We start from the raw sequence: 10,037 nt of genomic DNA, 5'->3' as shown, positions 1-10,037 counted from the left end.
ATCAAAATGCGTTCTCTCGATCTAATTGATCATTCTCCTCAACAGCCGGAAGCAGCATCACCACTCGCGAATGCTTCAAACGTCATAATCATCGACAATTTCGATTCGTTTACTTGGAACATATATCAGTACTTTGTACTTGAAGGCGCAACGGTGGACGTATATCGAAATGATGAAATCACCATCGAGGATCTGATTGCCAAAAATCCCACACAGCTGGTGATCAGTCCAGGTCCAGGTCATCCCAAGACAGATTCCGGCATTAGCAGAGATGCTATCAAACATTTCGCGGGTAAGATTCCTGTGATGGGAGTCTGTATGGGCCAGTGAGTCACTCAGGTTGTCGGCACATATAAAGCGATGTTTATAACAAATATTGCAGACAATGCATGATTGATCTTTACGGCGGCGAAGTTAGCTATGCTGGGGAAATATTGCATGGGAAAACCTCCCCTCTTCGCCACGACTCGAAAGGAGTGTACAGCAACGTTCCACAAGATGTAGCTGTTACACGATATCATTCGCTTGCCGGTACACACCCTACGCTTCCAGAGTGTCTTGAAGTCTCGTCTTGGATTGCGATTGGTCCGGATGGGGGAAAGGGAGCCATCATGGGTGTACGACACAAGGAGTATGTTCTTGAGGGTGTCCAATTCCACCCTGAAAGTATCCTCACCGAAGGTGGCCGACTCATGCTCAAGAATTTTCTACACATGCGAGGAGGTACTTGGGAAGAAAATGAATCTTTTATAAAGGGTGAAGCGCAACCCCAAAAAGGTCCTAGTGGGCCAGGGAAGAAGGAAAATATCCTGGAGAAGATCTTCGCGCACCGAAAAGCATCAGTCGCTGCTCAAAAAGAGATTCCTTCCCAACGACCTGGTGATCTTCAGGCTGCTTATGAGCTTGATATTTCACCTCCCCTTGTTTCTTTTGTTGACCGTTTAAGAAAGTCGCCCTTTCCGTTGTCTCTGATGGCTGAGATTAAGCGAGCATCCCCTTCCAAAGGCATTATATCGCTGGCGGCCTGCGCTCCTGCTCAAGCTAGAATTTACGCTCTCGCTGGAGCCAGCGTGATATCTGTCCTAACGGAACCTGAGTGGTTCAAGGGTAGCATAGATGATCTGCGGGCCGTTCGCCAATCGTTAGAAGGCATGCCAAACCGACCTGCTGTCTTGAGGAAAGAGTTCGTCTTTGATGAATATCAAATTTTGGAGGCTCGACTTGCTGGAGCGGATACTGTTTTGCTCATAGTGAAGATGCTGGATGAGGCAACTCTTACACGACTTTACAAATATTCACAATCACTCGGCATGGAACCTTTGGTTGAAGTCAACACGGCCGATGAAATGTCAATTGCAGTGAAACTAGGCTCAAAGGTTATTGGTGTCAACAATCGTAATTTAACAAGTTTCGAGGTCGATCTTGATACCACGAGTCGGCTCCTTGACCAGGTTCCAAAGGAGACTATTGTCTGCGCTCTCAGCGGCATTTCCGGGCCGCAAGACGTTGAAGCATACAAAAAGAATGGCGTTGGCGCGGTCCTCGTTGGAGAGGCTTTGATGCGTGCTAAAAACACTGCCGAATTCATTCGAGAATTACTTGGGGGTTCGGAGCCTGCAGTCCGATCAGCGCCTGGAAGTCTCTTGGTGAAGATTTGTGGGACCAGAACAGCAGAGGCTGCTACAGAAGCCATCAAAGCGGGTGCCGATCTTATCGGAATGATTCTGGTGCCAGGTAGAGGCAGACATGTTCCGTATAAGGATGCCGCTGCGATCTCAAAAGCCGTACATGAAACTCGTACCACCACTGGTACAGTCCTTATCGATAGAAGTAGCAGCCTGGCTACTGACTTCTTCGCCAACGCTGCCTCAAACATTTCAAGCCACAGAGCTCTGTTGGTTGGCGTTTTTCAAAATCAGAGTTTGGAAGAAGTCCTAGAATTGCAAAAGGCATACGAACTTGATATCGTTCAGTTACATGGTAATGAACCCTTGGAGTGGGCAAATATAATCCCGGTCCCAGTTATCAAGAGTTTCAAGCCAGGCCAATCTGGGCTAGGTAGAAGAGGCTATCACACAGTCCCATTACTCGATTCTGCATCGGGTGGATCTGGCCAGAAACTCGACATGAGCGAAGTGCAGAATGCCTTGTCGAAAGATCAAGATTTAAGAGTCTTGTTGGCAGGAGGTCTTAACTCAGATAACGTCGCGGATGCTGTTAGATCGGCCGGTGAAATAGGTGAAAGAATTATTGGAGTCGACACGAGCAGTGGAGTTGAAGAAAACGGAGTTCAAAGTATCGCCAAGATTAAAGCTTTTATAAAAGCCGCCAAATCGGTCAGATGAAGCGAAATAGCAGTTAATGAATAAATGATATACAGGATGGACCTTTCAAGAAACTATGTTGCGATGGTATACCCCGATCTCAAGCGATTGAAGGAATTTAGGGTTTACAATAATCTTTTACTGTTCGATATGATTATTTTCCGTTGAAAGACTCGCATGCGTGCCTGATCCTATGATATACAAGCCATATGTTTTCTTATCTCGTTGAGGGGGCCGTCTACAATCTCAACTTCTCGTCACACCCAGAGCATACATATTTCGAATCTTGGTGGTTTCCCAAGTGACATTGCGGCCAAATCACAACATACACTTCTCACTCACTTTCATCAGCATTCATTCTAAGCGAACCTGCATACCTTCGTAGTGAGGTCGAACTTCTCACAATCTCCTATAGGGTTTTGAACTTCGTTTTACTCCATTGGATCTTGATCATTTCTTGCCATATATTTTAAAAGAGAAAGGTACGTGTAGCTCATCTCATTAGCGTTAATAAATTTACCACTGTACTCCATTATGGGTCCAAATTCTGTACCCAGAATCTCGCTTGTTATTCTAATTAGTTCCAAGAACACACTGCAGAAATTCTGTCGGCTTCAACAGAGACGACCTCAACTTCGATCAGTCTTGGTTGATCGCTATTAGCGAGCTTAGGAAAATAGACTTACATCGGACCACTAAGCCAAATCGTCAAGTTCACTTACACTCAACTTTTGCTCATTGCCACCTTCTCAATTCGGTATACATTTTGACATTCTTCCTCACTTTCGCCAATCTTCAATGTCAACCTAACTTCACCTCTCATATTACTAGAGAACAATTTCATACTTTCACTCCAATTCCCAGACATCTCGCTAACACCCCTTCATGGCATAATCGTCCAATATCTATGAACAATAATTCAACTTTACAACATGGCCACCATCAAGTCAGGAAGCCACAAGAATGCTGGCCAAAAGTCTAAAAATTTAAGTTCGGGTGCAGTCAAGAAACGTAAAACCGGTGGAATTGTCAAGCTGAAGCAGATCTATCGAGGCAAAGAAATGTCTCTGTCCGGAACATTCATCTCTTGTGGCAAACCTGCATCACATGAGAAGATTGCCGCTTGGATCACAGCACATGGCGGTACTTTCGCTTTGGAAGTCACCAGTTCTACTACCCATTTGATTTGCAGTATTGAGGATTTTAAGAAAGGCACGGAACAGGGTATGACGACCACTACTACTATCATGAAATGAGTACAATAACTGAGCAACCTCTAGTCAAAAAAGCCCTAGCCCTTGGCAAAGAAAACTGCCATATCGTGGTCTTCGACTGGCTTGAAGAATGCCTCGTCCGCAAGAATAAATTGTGCCGCTCAGAACGCTACTGGACACTCGAGAGCACGCTCAAGCGTCTCAGCAAGAAAGGCGCCGAAATCGACACCCTCAAAAAGAGATTTCAAAACGGTGTGCAAGCATGTGAAGAGTTTACCGGGCAAAGTACTGACATCCCCTTTTTCTAGAAAGCAAACGCGACCCTCATGTTGATCCTGTAACTGACATGCGGAAAGAGGTTAATCATGTGTATTATGAGCCGGACGGCTTTGAGTATAAGGTTGCGCTGGTGAAGACGAGGTTTGGTGTTGATGGACGGGTTGTGACGGAGAAGTATGTGCTTTTTGTAAGTCCCTACCCCAACTCAAATTCCCCTATATTTTGGCCATACCTGATTGATGATGTATCAGCTTTTTCAATCAACAGCTAAACCTCATACCTATATGTTCGCCGCGAAGTACACCAGCACGCGCCACAACCAAGCATCGTACTTCCGCGAGTGGTGCACGCCCAAGTTCTTCGACGATGCGTTTAGCGATTTTAAAACTTTCTTTAGGGCGAAAACGGGTTATGAATGGGATTATCGGCTGCAGGGGATTAGGATTAAGAAAATGTTTGTTTATACGCCGCCAGAGGAGGGGAAAGGGGTTGGTTCTGTGCCGGTGGAGCTTGGGAGGGTTGTGAGGGAGGTGGTTAAGGAGGAGGAGAGTAGTGAGAGGGAGGAAGATGAGGATGGGAATGGAGAGGACGAGGACGAGGAGGAGGATGTGGATGAGAAAAATCGGATGGGGGCGACGATCACCATACACGGTTCGGATAGTGACATGGAAGAAGTTGAAGATAATCAACAGCTGGAGGAATCGGACGACAAGATTCGTCGTGGCGCTACGATCACAATCCATGATTCAGACAGCGAAACAGATTCGAACCTTGAAGAGAGTGGAAGATCTCGAAATCCTAGGACGACAACCAGCTTCAGCAGCTGCTCGACGGTACTCCCTTATATGGTTTGCGATATTGGCGAGGAGAAATGAATGGATTTGCACCAAGTTTACCAGGTCATGAAAAGCGCTCTGGATGTGTTAAACGAGGTAAGTTACTCTTTCTCTTATGTAGGCTTGGAACTGATGATTGACTTAGGCTTCAGATACTTATATCCATCATCTCAATATCCGACAACTAGCAACTCTTGACGAGCACTTTTACACATCACATAGCGCACATATCATCCAAACGACTCATCAGCATGTCGATCATATCACTATATTCAACCTTATACTCCACCTGACAAAGTGGGTATCAATATACTCACGCACGAATCTTAATGAACTTCAATACATCCAGCTCACGTCACATTATCACACCCATATCTCAGTTCCAAAATACGTTACCAATTACCAACATATCCCCAATTACCCGAGACACAATTTAGTTTCAAGCAGACCCAGAGAAAGAAGTTAAGGAGAAAGAAATAGGTCATATTTTACAGCTTGAAGTTTTTACTAGTAGCTAGTTTCTTTTACAAATTAACAGAAATTTGAGACGTCTTCGCTTCTAAGAATCAAACCAAGTGCAACCGACTTACAAAGGCCTGGAGATGACAAGGTTCATTTCCATCCTATTCTACCTCACCTTATGCTTAAAAGCATCCCAAGTGCCAAAACTTCTCTCCATTTTCTTTCCGAAACGGGTATGAACTTTCTCTCGTGGTCATAGAAAAGAAAGAGAGAAAGCAAGACTAGCGTGAAACACATGAATCTCGAAGCAGGAAAGTTGAGAAAAAAGTACCGTATATAGGAAAGTCAGTTCCGACTCTCATTGATATATAATCCCTCGTGGTATCTAAAAAGAAATGCCCAAATCTTTACCCAAACGCCAATAGCCCATATATAACCACCGTACCACGAATCCAGGAATTTAGTATTTTCCTTCTTCTTCAAGCATCTCAATAGTATCTCACGCGACCTCAGCTGCCCTAAAACCTCAACTTCGGCATCACAAAAACCACCAGCAACGCAATAACCATCAACCCCGCAATCCAAGCATACATAAGCATCCTCCCCAACCATCCCCGTCCTTCACTAACCCGTCTCAACATCCCCATCCTTTCCCCCGCAAACCGCAGTCCATCTTCATTCTTCTCCATCCCCGAAGCCGTGTTCTCCAGGATATCTTTCTCTTCTTCGAGAGAGGTGGCGAATGCAAGAGAGGACTCACGGAGGGCGGAGGCCATGGTGAGGAGGGAGGAGGTGAGCGATTCTTGCTCGGCGCGATTGTGGGAGAGGAGGGATTCTTTGGTTGTGGGGATGTGGGAGGAGGTTGTTGTGGCGAAGGAGGAGTCGTCGGGTTCGGTGGGGGCGGTGCGTCTGTTTCGGAGGGTGGAGGGGGGTGAGGAGGAGGAGTGGGAGGTTGAGGAGGGGATTTGCGGTTGTGGAATAGGTGGTGAATAGCGTGTTGTGTCTTCAACTTGTGTATCGTCTGCTCCTTCACTTGGGGTATCTTCCCCGATCAGATCCTCTCCTTCAGAGGAGTCGTCAATATTGCCCGCCTACGCAGAAAGTCAGTCATCGTGAACGAAACGCTTAGATAAAAGGGCAGCAATATCCCTACATCATTCAAATCCGCAAGCCGTTCCTGCAATCGAGCAAGCGCATCTCTCTTCCTACTCAAATCCGTTTGCATCTCCTGCTTCTTCGAAAGGACCCGGATGTTCTGCGCATCTTGTTCGAGCTTTAACAATAAGTTGCTTGCGTATTCGAGATTCTGTGTTTTCTTCATTAGCAACCGTCCGTCTATCCTCAACTAATTGGCCGCATACCTTTCCAACTTTCTCCCTCTCAAGCTCTGATATCCGTAATCGATATTCCTGCGCAGCATCTGGGGTTACAAGCGTAGTCTGCAACCGCGCTATCATGCGCGTGAGGTCTAGATGTTTGTGATCCGCCGGTACAGCACTACCTGCTGCTGAGAGACGCGCCATGGTGGTAGGTTTGCAAGAATGGTGGGGGATGGTAGGTTTGGTGACGATGTTTCTTATGTGGCTTAACGAGGCTGTAGGGAAAGGACGTGCGCCAGCAAGGCTACGAGTCCCTAATGAAAGCTTATTTGCACCACGACTGCTATTGATACTTCCACTAACTCTATCTATACAAATTTAAAGGTTTCTGTCTGTCCTTTCAAGTCTAAAAGGTGCCAGACTATGTCGCGACACAGGAGGACAATTCCTGCTATATAGAAGGCATATTCTACAGTCCACAGTCTCGACTCTTAAGAGATTTCATCATCTCTAGGATATCCAACAATAAGCCATAAATTAAACAACAAAGAAGCAAATCTATCTAAACAAAATGGCCGTAAGTTCTAGCCTCTCTTCTTTTCATCATGCCTTTCAAAGTCCACCCAACATCCCCGGCTCCAACTGAGTTAGAGCACCTTCCACATTCTCGTCACTAGGACCACCGTCCATCACTCTACTGCATGGTAGCGACAACGAAATCGCAACTCGATCAAAGCAAGCAGCCTCTCCAACAATTCTCTAACAATGCTTTTTCCTTCATTATTCCCAGATCAATCCTCCTCCATCAATGACCTGTAACGAATCGACCATAAGTCCAGGACAGCGCTATAAGCAACATTTGTCCGGTAAAAACAGGCGACCGTCACGATGGGATTCCAAAATTGTCCACTAGGACAATATTTTAAATTTAGGCAACTCCGTTTCTGGCAGCTTTCATAGGGCATGATCCTTGGCAATGTGCATGGCTGGTCTCATGACTTGGCTGTCGATTTGCAATATGTGAAGCATGCGTACTGGGAACGTCTATGCTGTGAAGCCTGGGGTGTGGGGCGTGGAAATTCATGTCTGCCAATGTCTTATTTTTGGCTTCTGTTCAAGATGACGCCGTCAGTGGTTGACTCATTGATATACGTTGTTGCAGTGAACTCACAATATCCATCATGTTATTCTGCGCATGTAATCACCCAGATTGATGTGCTTGCTGTCTAGAAAATCGGCGACCGCTTGCGAAGCTACTGGTCCTGTGCAAGATCCTCAAGGATTCCATCGTGTTTTGGAGATATTCCAGGTTATGAGCATCCTTTGGATTACGAATTTGCTCCACCAAGGCTAGGAGCCTCAGGTATTCCTGGTGGTATAGATCCTCTGGGCTTGGCTCCTGTGGCTGGTGCAAAACCACTGCTGGACTGGTCACTCTCTTGAGAACCTTTTCCGTGGGCTGATTCTCTGGCTTCTCGTCATTCTTGCGTTTCTTACCACGGGAATGTCCAGATGGTGGTGGGGAAACAGAGCCACCATCGTTGTGCACACGTCTCATGTGGTCACGAAGATTCCAGTGGCGTGGGAAGCCATTGTTAGCAGCGGCACGATCACACTCTTTATACGAGCACAAGAAGGGCTTGTTGCCATGTCCATGCATGGCGTGAGCTTCTCGCTCGTGTCGCAGCAGACATGCAGTAGAAGAGAAATTCAAGTTTTCGCAGGCAACGACCTTGCACCGATACGGCTTGAGATGTGAATCCACAAATTTGCTAAATGACTATGATTAGCTTCGCGTCGACAACATGAGTTGGGGAGGGAGGTCAAAGGCGTACTCGTAATTGCACTTTAGTTTCTCAGCCTTGTGCTGACATGATGATTGGCCTTCCCATGGGCAGTGATAAAATCCATCCGATCCGGGTTTGACATTCTGGTAGAGGGGATGAAGCCTGGCAGCATTGTTGTCGTCAAGGCTAGACCTACTGGTCAATTTCAAGGTCTCTTCATTCAGGTCCAAAGTTCCAAGAAGTTGTTGTCGGGAGTGAGCTGCTGCGATGTCACCAACGACCTTGGAATGGCGGGGTCCCATTGGCTTCCTCGTCACCCTGTCGCCGGTTTCGTAAGAGCTCAATTCCACTAATTCAGGATCCTGAACAAACCTTGGTGAGATAGCTTCAAATCTTGGTGGGCTATTCGTTGATGGGACCATCATGTTTGGTATGGACCAAGTTTCTCCTGGAGAGGTTGATGAGATGGGAGAAATTGGGGATGAGATTGGTGATCCCAGAAAATCATCCACAGCATTAGAGTCCCACTGCAGCTCAGAGCCGGCGATGACACTTGGATTGTACATCATCGATTCTGATACTGCAGGACCTTGATTTGCCATGGAGATTGGGTACGAAGATACAAGCAACTCCTCTCCTGCGGTAGGGTAGATGTTCGTAAATGGTCCGGCAGCCGAAGCATTAATCATTTGTTGTTCTGCATTAGAGGTAGAACTTCCATGGAATATGTTCTGAGCACCTGACAAGTCATCTCCAAGGTATGTTTCGTAGTCCTGGATATCCATCTGTGTAGGGGTATATAAGGCGGTGTTTTCTGGACTGACCGATCTTCCAGTGAGATCTTGTTTTGTTGAAGACATATGAAAAGATCCGTGGGAAGGCTGTGGGTATGTCCTCGATCGGTCTTGATCATATGGGGTAACTGATGTGTGAGTAGCCTGCTGGGAATGGGCTCCTAGGGATTCTTGAGCTGTGATGGATGACATGTCTTGCGACTCAAATTTTGAAGTCGCGACAGTGCTATCACTCCACGGGTCGTGGTTTTGTTCTGGTCCTAAATCTCTTCCTATGGACTGGTTGACTAGGCTTGCTTGCGACGCCTGCCAGAATTGGCACGAATCAGGAAATCCCTGGATCTGTTGAGAGTACTGTTGACCTTCATTCCAGACGGATGCACTGTTTTGCCCTTGAACAGGTTCTGTGGGACGAAAAGAAAGTAAAGGCATTCCCTGGTTCATGTTGGAGCCCGTGGACAAATTTAGACCGCTACACCATCGCTGTTAGTGTCCTGTGCATCCACTTTTTTAAAACGCAGTAAAATCGAATGACAAAAGAAATAAAAGCAACAAGGTCCGATGAGGCTTCCTGATAAACAAAAATAGGTTAGTAATTGCATCTATGATAATTTATGGGGGGTAGCGGACTAACGAACCAGACACGCACTAGGGCTGAATTGGGACCAGAATTCCATTAGGCCAGAGAAGTCACGAAAGAGAGAAAGATGTCCTGGCAATAAGTGGTGGGTATCCATCGGAACTAAGGGGGAGATTTCCAGGAGAAAGTCTACAAGAAAAGCAAAAAGGGTAACTGTTAGTGCATGGCGGCGCGAAGGGGGTAGCAATCTGGACTTTGAAAGTCAACGCTATGCAGGTGTACGTACTTTAAGGGCATGAAAAATGCCTACTATGTGTTCAGCTGGCCGGCTGGTACAGCTGAACGGCTCGGCGTAAGCACGAACACGACCTCCAGGTGAGAAAACGAGCGAGAAAGGGTCCTCTACGGTGTCCCATGGTAAGATACCGGGTGAAAAGCCTAA

General features: G+C 46.5%; 4 protein-coding genes across 4 annotated transcripts; 2 read left to right on the top strand and 2 right to left on the bottom strand.

Annotated features, from left to right (window-relative positions):
- Window positions 1-6: 6 nt before the first annotated feature.
- GLAREA_07711 (Ribulose-phosphate binding barrel) lies at window positions 7-2,345 on the top strand (the record flags this gene model as incomplete). Its single annotated transcript, XM_008082398.1, has 2 exons — window positions 7-326; window positions 383-2,345. 2 exons carry the CDS (start codon window positions 7-9, stop codon window positions 2,343-2,345), a joined length of 2,283 nt encoding a protein of 760 aa, XP_008080589.1.
- A 911-nt stretch (window positions 2,346-3,256) lies between these two features.
- Window positions 3,257-4,692, top strand: GLAREA_07710 (BRCT; the record flags this gene model as incomplete). The annotated part of the gene is made up of 4 exons (XM_008082397.1): window positions 3,257-3,548; window positions 3,605-3,790; window positions 3,847-4,004; window positions 4,069-4,692. The coding sequence occupies 4 exons, from the start codon at window positions 3,257-3,259 to the stop codon at window positions 4,690-4,692; spliced, it is 1,260 nt and encodes a 419-aa protein (XP_008080588.1).
- A 941-nt stretch (window positions 4,693-5,633) lies between these two features.
- On the bottom strand, window positions 5,634-6,638 carry GLAREA_07709 (synaptobrevin; the record flags this gene model as incomplete). The annotated part of the gene is made up of 3 exons (XM_008082396.1): window positions 5,634-6,206; window positions 6,269-6,421; window positions 6,477-6,638. 3 exons carry the CDS (start codon window positions 6,636-6,638, stop codon window positions 5,634-5,636), a joined length of 888 nt encoding a protein of 295 aa, XP_008080587.1.
- A 997-nt stretch (window positions 6,639-7,635) lies between these two features.
- GLAREA_07708 (C2H2 and C2HC zinc finger) lies at window positions 7,636-9,459 on the bottom strand (the record flags this gene model as incomplete). Its single annotated transcript, XM_008082395.1, has 2 exons — window positions 7,636-8,206; window positions 8,270-9,459. 2 exons carry the CDS (start codon window positions 9,457-9,459, stop codon window positions 7,636-7,638), a joined length of 1,761 nt encoding a protein of 586 aa, XP_008080586.1.
- Between the last annotated feature and the right edge of the window lie 578 nt (window positions 9,460-10,037).

This window comes from Glarea lozoyensis (genome assembly GCF_000409485.1).
Source record: "Glarea lozoyensis ATCC 20868 chromosome Unknown GLAREA16, whole genome shotgun sequence".
Classification (NCBI taxonomy): domain Eukaryota; kingdom Fungi; phylum Ascomycota; class Leotiomycetes; order Helotiales; family Helotiaceae; genus Glarea; species Glarea lozoyensis.
This window is presented reverse-complemented; position numbering and strand designations above follow the sequence as displayed.